General features: G+C 29.4%; 1 protein-coding gene and 1 long non-coding RNA gene across 2 annotated transcripts; both read left to right on the top strand.

Moving 5' to 3' along the window:
- The first annotated feature begins 4,449 nt into the window (after window positions 1-4,449).
- Window positions 4,450-5,303, top strand: LOC126677461 (uncharacterized). Its single transcript, XM_050372096.2, has one exon. The coding sequence runs from the start codon at window positions 4,533-4,535 to the stop codon at window positions 5,163-5,165; it is 633 nt and encodes a 210-aa protein (XP_050228053.1). The 5' UTR covers window positions 4,450-4,532; the 3' UTR covers window positions 5,166-5,303.
- Window positions 5,304-10,371: 5,068 nt separating this feature from the next.
- LOC126679572 (uncharacterized) lies at window positions 10,372-13,602 on the top strand. Its single transcript, XR_007640892.2, has 3 exons — window positions 10,372-11,195; window positions 12,262-12,347; window positions 13,209-13,602. It is a non-coding gene; the product is annotated as an uncharacterized LOC126679572 (long non-coding RNA).
- The last annotated feature ends 1,031 nt before the right edge of the window (window positions 13,603-14,633 follow it).

The raw sequence follows: 14,633 nt of genomic DNA, 5'->3' as shown, positions 1-14,633 counted from the left end.
AAATGCAACAAATACCTATCTAAATTCTGCCAAATATATACTACATACATATTTTGTTATTTGTTGCATCAGTTTCATGAATAATTTACCAAAATAATTATTACATATTTTGTTTTGGTAAATTATTCAAGAAAAGTTTATTATTCAAAATGCAACAAATATCTATCTAAAATATTTTGGCTTTAATTCAGAATTCAATGAAGACAAATTTAAATCAACATTAGTAAAGCTGCGTGCGAGACTGCGAGCTGTTCGGTAGTTAGGGGATATTGTTCATGAATCATGATCCGCCGATGGCAAAAACATTGAGCTTTAAGGAGGTCCTCAGGAGCGGATCCAGCCCTTTGGCTGTAGCGGCTGCCTCCTAATTTTTTTATTAAAATAATCTCTTTAAATTTTAATTTTAATTTTAATTGTTATATAATTAACCTCCTTAAATTTTATTTTATACAAATCAGCCATCTCATAGTAAAAAATTTAATTCCTCCCTTAGAGGTCCTGGCTCAGTTGAAATAGTCTATTTCTCATAATGTGTATTCTAAAACCGATTCTCTCCTCCTAATCCACGTTTTTAGTTCTAGTGAGAAAGATACGTCATATCTCGGGTCAGTTATTATTGTCGGAATTTACGTAAAGACTATAACAATAGTTTTCTTAGTTATGTTAGAAGATCAGCAAATTTGACAATTTACTTTCTAACTCGAGCAACTAATTACTTGTCTGGTGTTATTATCTAGAATCTGATCGTTCCGAAATTTTTAAATCTTATTTCACATTTCAATATTAATAATTAATAAAATCAGTTTAAGTGTCAGAAGAAAAAAAATAGCCGGTTTAATTTTTAAAATACTGGTCATGGCCATGGATCTTAAATTTTTAAATTAGTTCTTTATAGTAGGGGTGAGATTAAGAGGCAAATAGATTGGGTTTTGAAACTACGGCCATTTTGGGTAGCCACCTAGCTATTGGTAGTTGATTAAATTCATTCCCGCCAACCTTATCAACGCTCTGGCCAAGGGCGCAATTAATTTTCGATTTGGTGATGAGAAAAAGTGAGCACGTGGCATATACCCAAATGACAAAATCAACCCTTCGTTATTGCTAATGTTTGAAAAGAAGAAAGAGATAAGCATAATCAAATTAATTAGATGTTAATTTGGAAAATTATTAGTTTGATTAAAAAAATTATGATGTTGATACTTATCTACAAAAAGTAACTACCATTTCAACGAGCAATGATAAGACTCGTTATGTAATTTCAATAAAGAGGATATTCAACATTTGCTTCAAATTCTAATTCAAGTACTAAATTCTAGTTCAAGTACTAATGCCTTCTCAAAATAAAAATAAAAAATTCAAGTACTAATGTCGGGCACTATAAAGTAACGCGTAAACAAATTGGATTACTCGTAAAATATTTGAAATAAATTAAAAAAATTAAGACTGAATCTGAATATTTAAATTAAAGTCGAGCTCCAACTATTTATATTTAAATTTGAGTTTGAGTCGAATTCGAATATCATATGAAGAGATCTGTGAGATTTGCGAGTTTAAACGGGCATGAAAAAACATCTTATACACATAAGTTAATAATTTATTTTTTACTACATTGACCTTTTATATCTCCAACTTTGAATATATATCAACTTAATTAATTGAATTCGATAATTTTATTGTGAAACAGATTTAAATTCGTTAAATTTTTTTTTTTGATTATTTGAATTGAATCTAACTGATTCAGATATCATTCGAATTTGAATTTAAAAACTTAAGTTTACTTGAATTCCATATAGTACAAACATATAAAGTAAAGCTCCAACTTGATATAACTATCGATGATCTCTTGTTCAAGCGGTAAAGAGTGAGGTTTAAGTCCATTAAAATTTTGGTTCAAGTCCTATCGTGGACACAAAATGTAAATTTATGGATTATAAAAGATGGAGGATGTCTACACTTGAATGAAGACGGAACGTTGGAGATAATATCATTCGTCAAAATGACACAAATTGTTAAGCGATATGTAAATGCATACGGCGAGATAATTGTAATTTGTAAATAATAATTGTTGTAAATAGTTAGTTCTATTTATTTAATTTCTAGTTTGAAAAAAATTATACAAATAGATTCAGTTCGACTCCCCTACACCCTCTAAGCTTCAACTACTTGTATATGTATGAGTTGCGCTTAATTTTTATGTGACACATTATGTGATCCGAATGTCATATGGAATGAGTTAATGATTTGGTATTGTGTAGGTTAAAAGTTTCTGAAACCCCTTTTATAATTTATAATTTTTTTTAAAATTATTAAATGATTTTGTTCCTGATTTTTGTTTTTATCAGTAATTTAGTCCTTTTGTCTATTTTTGATATTAGTCAACCGAGCCAAAAAATTAAATAAAAAAGTATTTTTTAAAAAACAATTTGCTCCCGCATTTTTATTTTTGTCTACGGTTTCGTCCTTAAAATTTTAAGTTAATTTACTCCTGAGTCCTTTAACTTGGTTGACTCACACAGAAAATAGACGGAGGGACTAAATTGTTGAAAAATTAAAAATGAAGGAGCAAATCGTTTAATCTTCAAATAAAAAAGACTAAAATATAAATTATGATAAATTTAAAATAATTTACTCTCAGCTGGCTCTTCTATTTATCTTTTATAAAACAAAAACAGCTGGCTCGTTATATGCCATCTAACAGTTGTATTTTTTTCTTATTATTGCAGACGTAATTTATTTACAAATATATGACAATTTATAATTTTTAGATTATACTTCAAAAACAATAGATTATTTTTATAATTATAATTTAAATTTGTTTTTATTAAAATATTTTAATTATAAATAATTAATTTATAAGGCTAAACTCTTCACTAATAGAACTTTATAAATAAAATCATATTAATTTTAATATATATGTAATAGAATAATTTTGTTGATATTTACAATTTAGCTTAGATAGAATATTAAAACGCTCATGAGGTCGAACCCAAATAATTAATACTCTTCAAATGGATTGCTGAAGTCTCAATTTTGAATCGCAGTAGGGCTAATGGTTTAAAATTAATTTAAAAATTTAAAAACTAACTACAAATTTTTTAATAATTAGATTTTATATCTAGTACGAAAAAGTATATATAAAAACAACATTGAATATAATTTTAATACTTTTTAATCTAAATTGGATATTTTATGAATTTTTTATTAGAATGTTTTTTAAAATTTTAAATTATAAAATTCACTGATATTGAGAGTAGTTCATAATTTTTTTTATAATAATATTTGAAAAATACATTATGCCCACTGTCTTTTTTTGTTCTACTTCTTTTATACCCCACAGTCAGTATTCTTTAAGAAAAGGAGCACAGCACAAAACAAAATGGTAATGATTAAAGTGAATTTGCTGTTCTTAATCAAATATATACAGTAAAAAGAAATGATATATTAAGTGAGTGATATATTATTGTTATCATTGCTGCATTATAGTGTAATGAGGGCTTTAAGAACCTAATTGGACCGACCGGTTTAATCAATTTAACTGTAAACTGAAAACCAACTAATTTAAACTTTTTTTTTTTTATCATAAAATATTTTGAACAGGTTTCGATTATGAAACAGTATCTTTAAACCTTCCACATTCAAATTAATCCACATCCGAGCCGGATAGGTCTCTTGTGGGAGACAAAACTCTGACTCTAAATTTTAAACAGTTGCATACATGAGTATGATTTGAACTCTCAACCTCACTTAAACAAGAGACCGCATTAGCAACTCACATGTGCCTTTAAATCTTGATAATCATACTTTTCGGTGTAACTTCTTTAAACTGTAAAAATTATTGTAGAAACCGAACATTTCTTTATTTGCTAGTTAGAATTCACTTACTAATTTTTCAATCAACAGAGGCTCATTTTTGCCCCCTTTAATTTGGAATATAAAACAGTATAAGGCAAATTTATGTCTTTGGGTAAAAACACTCTCGAAATATGTGTCTCCATAAAAACACCTTTAAAATAAATATTTTGACACATTTATTCTTTTAGCTATAAATTTGGCAATAGTTTTATTTATGCCACCTCAACTCCATTTTATATAATGTTTCAATCATTTTCTATCAGTCCCGCTCAGAAAGTAAAATGAATCAAATTAACTAAGTTATAGATGATTTTGTTTTGAGAGAACAAAATGAATCTTTGTTAGTTTTTTAATTTGTTCAAAGTCACTATATTTGTTTTTTTTTTGGTAAGCCCATCCGGTTTCCAAGACTTCGCCCTGACTAATCCGGATCCGACCCGCGTCGCTTTGTTTTCTTTATTATAAAGAGGGGAAAGAAAATCAAACTTGAACCAGTTGAACGGTAAATTGGTGGTTATACCGGTTAATCCACCGGTTCGGTTTTGAAAACAGTAACCGTGTAGGTCCTTTAAATACCTTGTTATAGTTATATCTCATTTCTGTCTATACAGAATAGAGATCAGGATATATGAGTAACTGACCCATTTTCTAGGTTTTGCTTATCTCTCATAAATTGGTTAATGGAGTCATCATATCCACCATTATTAACCAAGAAACTATGTAACATTATCCGCATAGCTTTCTTCTCTGTTCAAAAGAGTGTTTCCAAGACTAAATTATTCATCCTTGATTTTGATAAACGAGGCAAGATCCTTAAAAAAACCATGAACAACCTCGTACTCGATCACCAACCTTCTCTCGGCTGTCGTTCCGACAACATGGACTTGTCGTTTCTTTCGCCGATGAGTTGCCGCTCCCATGACGTGCATCTCTCATTTGAATCACCACGTGAGTACGAGTTTAGCTGTAGCAGCAGCGTTTCAAGCTATAAACCGTTCAATCCACGCCGTCGACGTAGAGGCACCAGACAGCGTCATCTGCGCAACCACCGTACAAGCTACCACCAGTATCAGTACCCGTACCACCCGGCGACGCCGTTAGTATGGGCTGAGGATGTGGTGTCAGAAAAAAGTAGTGCTGCGGGATTTGGGTGGAGCCCGCTGGTGAGTCGACAAGTGAGAATTACAGACTCGCCGTTCGCGGACGGTGGCGGTGATGAAAGCGTGAAGGTAGATATGGAAGCTGAGAAGTTTATAGAGAGGTTTTATAGAGAATTAAGGTTGCAGAAATGGATGGCTGCGATTGAAAATTAGTAATGACAAGCATGGATTAGTTATAATTAATTAGTTGTAAATTCAGCACAGGCTTCTTCTTCTTCTTTTTTTGTTTTTGAAAAATAGTTCTATGCATGTATTGACATTATCGAACAATGAAGATCATGCGATTAAAAAGGCTTAATACATAGTTTGACCTCTGAACTTGTACCCTTTTACTCATCTAACCCCTAAACTTAACGTCTCACCTATCGAACCTATGAACTTGTTAAATAATCCGATTTGACCCCTGAACTTGATAAATATGCAAATATTGAACCCTTCGTGTCCACCTGTCACTTGAAACGTTCTAGAAGAAATTGTGTACGGAGGGGTTCAATGTTTACGTATTTATCAAGTTCGGGGGTCAAATCGGGTTATTTAACAAGTTCAGGGGTTCAATAGGTGAGACGTTAAGTTTGGAGGTTAGATGGGTAAAAGGGTACAAGTTCAGGGGTCAAACTATGTATTAAGCCGATTAAAAACATATTTGCATTGAGATAAAAAAAAAATTAATTTACTAACTAGATCATAAAGGAAAATAAAACCTGAATTCATCAATCTATGAAAAAACAAATTTTATCAGTTCAAATTGCTAAAAATAATTTTGACCATTTAGTTTATCAGTTTTGTAAATTCTAACAATAGTACATTCATATAATGTATTAAAACGACGCATAATCTGATTAATAAAATTAGAATATTTTTCATTTTCTTAATTTAATTTTATGATAAATTAATCAATTATTAAAAGAATTATTGAAGTTTAAGAATTTGTCTAAACTAAATTTATAAAAATTTATATGTTATTATTATAACATTTTTAATATAATAAAAAAATTATGTAAAATTCTTTAAATGAGATTGTAGGTTCAAATTGTACTCATATATACCGTTGTTTAAAATTCTGTGCTAAAATTTTAAGTACTTTCGCCAAAGAATTTATCCGACTAAAATGTGAATTAATTGGGTATAAATTTAAAAATATTATTTTATAATTGAAACTCATTCAGGTAAAAACAATATTAATAGCCAATTATCCTTATGCACCCAAATTATTTGGTTTTCTAGCAGATATTTCTCCCATTAAGTGCGGAGATTCTAGAGTCTTTATTGTCCAAATGATTCAATATGAGAGAAATAAGGAAATGTAATTAATCAACTATATGTATTCATTAAAAAACTGTATATATTTGGACCTGCAACTCAATAATGTGTAATATATTTCTTTCTCCTTGACAAAGTTTTGCAATTGTTTCAATAAATCATTATACTATTGATCGATCAAAGTCATTTTTTTTCTTTAAGATTCGCTCAATTCGCTTTTGATTATATGCGTACATTGCGCAACAGTTTATGAAATCCGGAATTATTTGAAATATCCATATCAATCCTCTCTTTAACAACATATTATGCGTAGCAATTAAATAAATTAAGAGGTTAATTAATCCACTTGTATACACATACACATCTATAAATTCAAATAATAGTTTGGTTAATGCACACATGTAATGATTAATTAAATATATTTTTTCTATGCATAAAATGATAAGGAAGTAGATGCTTATGTATTAGAAATATATTACCATCTGCAATCTTAAATTCAAATTTCATTGACAGTTAATATTTAATAAACAAAAAGAAGTAGACAAGAAAGGATTTACAAGAATTGAACCATCATATCGATTACCAAATATGAAGTAGAAACAGTAATGAAAAATCAACATCATACTGAATTGGTATGGACCCAAAATATATAAATTTTTGAACACATTCAATGGAATTTGGGGTCCCCGGTGGTCTCATGCTTTTAGCTACAAAAGCTGCTAAAAGTGAATGGAAGTAGATCTCAATGAGAGACATAGAGGACAACCCGATCGCATAAAGATGAATTGAAATTATCTCAAATTCATTTTAAAATATAAGCATTATTTTTACGATTTATACTATTTATTACAAAATAAACACTGTAAATTAAAAAATACCAATGTCTGAATATATCTAACAATCCATTTCTAACCTTCTATCAAAAACCCTTTCTCTCTCTAAAATCCTCTCTCTTCTCTCTAGTTAAAACCCAACAAACTTAGTTTAGAGAGGATGGGTTTTTGGCTCTTTGTCCGGAAAACCACCTTCTCCGCCATCTTTTTTCTTTAATTTTCATTTTTAGGTTGTTTTTATTTCAAATAATTACTCCATAGATGGAGTTTAGTGTGCTTACGTGGGTTCTTTTTTATGCTTTTTGAAAATTCTTGGTTTTATCAAGATTTTTTGATTTGCCTGCTAAGGATCTATGATCCAAAGAAGAAATTTTAATTTTTTTTTGTTTGCACATTAAAAACTTCTTATCTAGATGATGATCTATGAACCTTTAAATATTGAAGATTGTTTTCAATATTTTATTTTAATTTTTTGTTTTTTAAATATTTATTTTGATGGTTGTTGATGGTTTTCTATCTTTAAATTTGGCTTAATCACCAAAAAATGCCAAACCTATACGTTTTGTGTCAATTATAGCCAAACCTTTAAAAATCACCAGATTTAGCCAAACCTTATATGTTCTGTTTCTTTTTTAGCCATTTTTGAATCGAACCGGTTTGTTTGACACCGTGTCGTCCACGTCACCGCCAACTAAGCAATTGGCTGGCATGTCAGCTGAAATATTAAAATAAGGTTTGGCTATAACTGACACAAAATGAATAGGTTTGATATTTTTTGATAAATAAAACTAATTTTAAAATTAAATAATTAAATTATTAATTATATTATAATAAAATTCATATATATTTAAAAAATAATATTTTTATTTCACGCTAATTAAAATTAATTTATTTTTACTAAATTTAAATAATTATAATAATTTTTTTACATATTTGAGGGATATATAATTAATTTAAATTCTAATAAAAACAAAATATGTCATATTCATCTTAAAAGTTATTTTTTTTAAATTCCAGTCGTCGGTTCTTTGACATCGCCGCCGTTTGAGACCCAATTGTTCGTCTTCCGACGAACAATCTGAGAGTAATATACAAAACAAACATACGACAATGTTCATAAGTCAACTATGCACACATAAACATAAAGATAATTACTGAATAGACTGTTTATTTAAAGGACAAGTTTAATTATTTTTAAATATATATAAATTTCATAAATGATATAATTAATTAATTTATTATTAAATTTAAAAATTGGCTTGAAATTAAAATTAGGTTTATTCACCCAAAAATACCAAACCTATATTTTTTGTGTCAGTTATAGCCAAACCTTATTTAAATATTTCAGCTGTCATGCCAGCCAATTGCTTAGTTGGCGGTGACGTGGACGACACGGTGTCAAAAAAACCGGTTCGATTCAAAAATGGCTAAAAAAGAAACAGAACATATAAGGTTTGGCTAAATCTGGTGATTTTTAAAGGTTTGGCTATAATTGACACAAAACGTATAGGTTTGGCATTTTTTGGTGATTTAGCCCTTTAAATTTATGATGAAGAATATGTCTACAAGATTTGAAACTTTAAAGGATCAAACGGTTTAACGGCATAGTCAATCGAGAATCAAGTTAATACGCCGCTCCAATGGGATTTTATTTTTCGTTGCGTCATCTTAGCGGGATTAGGTTCTTGATTTTTCTTTTTCGATTATTATTTTTTACTCGTATTTTTTATTATTTCATATTTTCTTATTAGATTAGAGTATTTGAAAGACCATATATTTATTTGTTGTCATATGGCTTTCATACTTATACTTTGATTTTTTTTTTTAATATGAATTTATCTTTATTAATAAAAAACAGTGTAAATTAAAAAAAATATAATTTTAATTAAATTAATTTATATGGTTTTCTCAAATTCAAATGAATTTGAGAGAATTCTAATCCTATAATGATATACAACTTAAGTAAACTAATTAAAATATAAAAAATATTGATGGTGTATGAAAATGATATACTTACAAATATGAAAAAGATATAGAAAATCATATAATCAAATTTAAAACTCTTGTGACCATTTTAGTGTGTAATGAAATTAAAACCATTCAGTATATTATTTAAGTATAGATTCCATTCAACAAATAACTATATAACAAAACAAATAAATAATACAAGAGATTTATAGTTTGGAAATTAAATTTAGGCTAGATCTATTTAAGAGTCTTTAAGTTATACAATTTCTTATTATCTTATTCCTCATCTTTAATTTTGTCTTCTTTAGTCCCTAGACTTTATTATTCAACAATTAAATTCTTAAACTTTTTTACAAGCAATTGAGTCCTTAATTTTTACTTTTATCAGCAATTGGATCCTTCTCTAGTCCTTAAAAAGGACCCAATTGATAAAAAAATACAAGTTTAGGAACTGGAGAAAGGTACAATTTAATATAAGAGACCAGATAATTTAGGAACTCCAAAATGAATTTATCTTAAATTTACATTCACTTGTGAAAGAATTGAACCATCTACTAACCATAAAAAAGAGTACAAAATTGTTAGAAAATCAACAAAAAGAAAACATCTCTACTAAATATATCTTTAGAAAACATTCATAATATTTAACTATTTACGAGAAGTAATCCAAAAAACCTAAAAAAAATGTCTCACATCTCACACACCCACCTTTAGCATCATACTACCGTAAGCAATATAACATAGATATAAATAGTGAATAAACTACTCATGCGAAATTAAGAGTATTAATTTTAATTGGATCACACATTCTAACTGGCCAATAATAATAAAATTACCCCAATCTCAAATACTTTAAGAATTTAATCATAATTTAAATAAAATTCTAAACTTTATTAGCAATCTCCACTTTAACTTGAGTTTTTTTAATAAATAGTGATTAATGTTACTCCACTGTAATACCCTGCAACTTTATGACGTATATAAGAAACTGACATGTGACACAAATATTAATTAAGGTCCGTTGAGATACGTGCCATTTTGATATAAAAAAACAAAAAATTATAAAAAGAAGGATAAGTAAATATTGGTTTAAAGATGATTTACAAGTTTCGGAAGATAAATCTCTGAAATCAAAACGTCGTAATTTGAAAAATTCGACGTAATATCAAAGAATAAGTAATAAAGAATAATTATGTATATTGCATATGTGAATGGATAAAATAAAAAGGAATATAAAAATAAATAAATAAAGAACGAACAAAAAAAAACTTAATTATTAGGTGATTACGTATATGTAATACCCCGTACGTCTGGCGTTGCCAAAGTAGGCAACATGCCCGATTCAAAATAAGTAAAGCGGCCAGAAAGAAAATAAACAGAAGAATAAATAAGGACAGACGCGAGTAGGTCGATATTGATATTTTAACAAGAAAATTTCAATGTCAATAATTCCATAAAGGAAATGGAATTAGACTTAAAAAGGAAAATATGGAAAAGTGGATAAAGTGCACTTAGGCTCGAAAATTGGAAAATTAGGATTCAATTCCCGGAAAATGGAAATTTAATAGATTATTGACGGGAATTAGAACTTATAAAAAATAATATCGAATAATTGGGTATCGATATTTGTTAAAGCAAAATTTAAAAGGAAAAAGTGAGAAAAAGTTCATTTTAGCTCAAATTGGAATTTGAGCGTTTTTAGCTAAAAAATTGCAAAAATAAATTATCGGAGATAGAATTATGAGATATTAAGTCGATATTATTTATTTGGACATAAATAATACACAATTTATCGAGATCAAAAGATTAAGTGATCGACGGACTAAATTGGACGAAAGAAAAGTTAAAAATCGAAGCGTGAGGAGGTGGTAAACTTAAGGATCAAATTGGACATTTTCCAACCCATGATTATCACTTATATGTGATAATATTGCTGGAATATTCATTTTATGACAGCAACAAAATAATTAGAGAGAAAAGGTGGTCTTCTTCTTCCTTGAGAAGAAATGATGGAAAAATCTTCAAAAATTCATATCTTCTTCGTTTTAGCTCCGATTGGGGCGATTCTTGCGGCCACGGAACGAGGAGGAGGAGCTCTACTGATCTAGACCTATTAATCAAGGTATGAATCACTAAATCTGGTTAGGTTTTGAGCTGTGATTTTCGGGATTTGTAAGTATAAATGGTGATGATGATTCTAATGGTGTAGATGATGGTTATGATGAGTAAATTGATGGTTTATGCAAAGTTTAATGATTGAATTGGTGAGACTTGAGAGTTGTGAATTATGTGTGATGTATGTTAAGGGTTAGAGTTTAATTTGCTGTTTTGAATAATAATGGTGACCATAATGATTTGAGGCTTAAAAATGAAGTTTACGTGTTGTAATTGATCGGTTTTGATAAGTTTTATAGTTAATTGTTGTGAGATGGCCATGAGCAGCCCCTCCCCTTGTCAAAGCAAGGGAGGGCAGAGAGTAGAGGAAGGGGCCGAAGTCACCCCTTCCCCGAGGTCCAATTACGCTCATAATTGATGAAAACGCTAAGCGTTATGAGCTAGATTGATTTGGATGTAAAACAAGTTTTGAAAATGGAACTTTGGATTAAGATTTTGTTGAATGAAATTGATGGAATAGGTCATGTATTAGGGCTGGATTATTGTAATGTTGAAATATGATATCGATATGTTTAGTTCCGTCACGTAATAGTTTCAATCCGAATGTATAAACGATAATTGGACATTTTGCAAGAATTTTCTGTGCAAAACAGCCTTAGTGCGCGGGTCATATCTCGAGTTGTATACGTCCAAATTGAGTTCCGTTTATTGGTACGGAAACTTAATGATGTTATCTACGAATGTCTAAGTTTAACTTTTTGTCGAATCGGACTCTAAACTGCTCGTATAAGGCAGAACATTAAGTCGCGTAGAGCAGTTCTATAATTTTATAACAGCCCAAGGTCTTAACTTCGGAGCCAAATTCCGACAACTTCGGGTGCTAATCTCAGTCCGAGACCTAAATGAAAGTTGTAGGCGACGTTCTTAACTTTAAGAATGTCAATTTTTTTTTTAGGGGTCGGACTGTTTTAAGTGAACGGTTTCAATAGCCGAAGTTGGCTAGAAACATAGTTTTAGATTAATTAATTATAGTTAGAGTGTAATTAATTCGAGCTATTATCGAATTTGTGTAGAATTGACGAGGCGACTACCAATGGAACCCGGAACTTACAGAACGCGACATCGCTTAGCTAGTATCAGAGATTATGGATAGCAAGCGGTGAGTATATTTTACTCACTCTTATTATCGTATTAAAAACTATTTTATATATACTATATATTATTATTATTAAATGCATCGCATTAGTTATTTGAGTTGAATTGTTTGATTTGGATTGTTGGTATATGATTGAATTATATTCAACTTGTTTGTTTATGGATTGACTTGTTTAATATATGAATTGTATTACTTTGCTCATGACTTGTCGATTATTTGCCAATGTGAGTTTGTATATGATCCGAAGAAACGAGCTACCTATTGGGCGTCAATAGGCCGTGTGATCACCGGTGTTTATGAAAGTCTAGATATTCGTACATAGATACGTTTAATATGAGCTCATTAAATGTTGATCATATTTTTAATTATGAAATGGAATATGTTTGGGTATCGGAAAGGAGGATTATAATTGTGGCAGATACGAGGTAACTCGGTCGAACTATCTCGGGACCCGTATCTGGTGGGTAACTCGGTTGAACTATCTCGGGACCCACAACTTGGAATTAAGTAGTGGCATGATGTAACTCGGTTGAATTATCTCGGGACTATGCCACGTGGTAGCGGGTAACTCGGTCGAACTATCTCGGGACCCGGCCACTCGGACGATATGATTTGAATGTGATATGGTTTAGGAGAGGTTAAGGAGTTTAAGATTAAGGTTTCGATCGGATCAAATACTTGTCTTAAGTGAATTGTTTGCAATCGCTGTAGTTGTATATGTTGGAATTGTTTGAAAATGTGATTGTATATATATATATATATATATCTTAAAAAAAAAAAAAAATGTTTTAAATGCGATGCTTATTTTGATAATATGGTAAGTAAAGTATAACTCACTCAGCTTAATAGCTGACCCCCAAATAGTGTGTTTTTCAGGTACCTAGATTCTAGACGTCGCTAGAAGTTCGTCTTTAACCGGAAGTTCCTTTGGCTATGTACAGCCCCGACTTCCGTAGATGCTGCAGTAGTATGATGTCTGACCAGTGTCGTGGCCTATTACAGCAGTGAAATTTTATATGGTTTATAGTTAATGTCTGTTGTGTATATGAGGTCTGGCTACAATAGTTATCACGGAGGTAAATTCCCGTGATGTAATTTTGACATAGTGGTTTATGCCGGGCTAATACGTTCATGATACGGAAACGATAAGTCCGAGCACGTTGTATGGTTTTACCACTGTATATAAATGTATTTTTGTTTAAATGCGGTGTTTGTAAAGTCATTATATGATTGTTTATTGCGAAAAAGTCTTAGTGAATTTCAGGCTTGCTACGGGTTTCGGAACTATAATTCCCATTCCCTAGCGCCGGTCGCGGCCCTCGATTTTGGGTCGTGACAGTATATTAGTGATTGAAAATTTAATAAAAAAAGAACGACGTTAAGAAAATAAAAGTTCAAGAATTAAAAGTAAACAGTTTTTTGATATTATGGTTCTGATCTATTTTAAATGATTAAAAGTTATGATTATGAGTTAAAAGTCAAAGCGTATAATTGATTTTTAGTTACAATGAGTATATTTATGAAATAGTTTATAAATATTTTTAAAGTGTGCGAAAGAGTTTTAGTGGTGAGTTCAATTGATGATTAAAAATATAGTTAAAATATATATTATCAGTGGGTTCAAATCTAAATAGTTTTAAAATATTTTCAAAGGGTTTTAATATATACATGAAATTATTTTATAATAAAATGTTTTTTAATTTATGTAATTTTAATTTTAACAGTGTGAACTCATTCAGTTTTATACTAACCTCATGTTCCTTCAAACTTTTCTGGAACAAACTGAACTGGTTTTGAAGAAGTTTCTAAACATTTGTTCCTCGAAAGGCTTTCATTTATTAAAGGTCTAAAGAAAGTTTTAAATTCTAGTTAATGTTCTCTATATAAAATGAATAAATTATCAATATAAAACTAGGAGCTTTAATCTAAATTGAGTTATATATCTTTATTGGCCAATAACTTCATAAAATTATTACACTCCAAATATTTCAAAAATAGAATTTTAATTCAAATAAAATTTTGAGATTTTTTTTCTAACAAAAAATTATTGTTATCATTATTAGTATATCATTTATTAAAAAAAACATGTAAAAATGCTAATTAGATGGCTTAAAAAACGAAAAATATTAATTTTTAAAAAATAAAAACCAAGCACTAAAATATCTTATCAAGCAAAATTTGGAAACCATTAATATAATGTTTCCTTAAGATATCCACCTTAATAAACAAGCAGCATAAATGATGAAAACAACTATGATTAGAAAATTAAGTAGCTTATAGATTGAACTA

The sequence above is a fragment of the Mercurialis annua genome, linkage group LG1-X, assembly GCF_937616625.2.
Source record: "Mercurialis annua linkage group LG1-X, ddMerAnnu1.2, whole genome shotgun sequence".
In the NCBI taxonomy this organism is placed as follows: domain Eukaryota; kingdom Viridiplantae; phylum Streptophyta; class Magnoliopsida; order Malpighiales; family Euphorbiaceae; genus Mercurialis; species Mercurialis annua.
The sequence above is the reverse complement of the archived record's forward strand: the minus strand, read 5'-3'. Positions and strand labels throughout refer to the sequence as shown.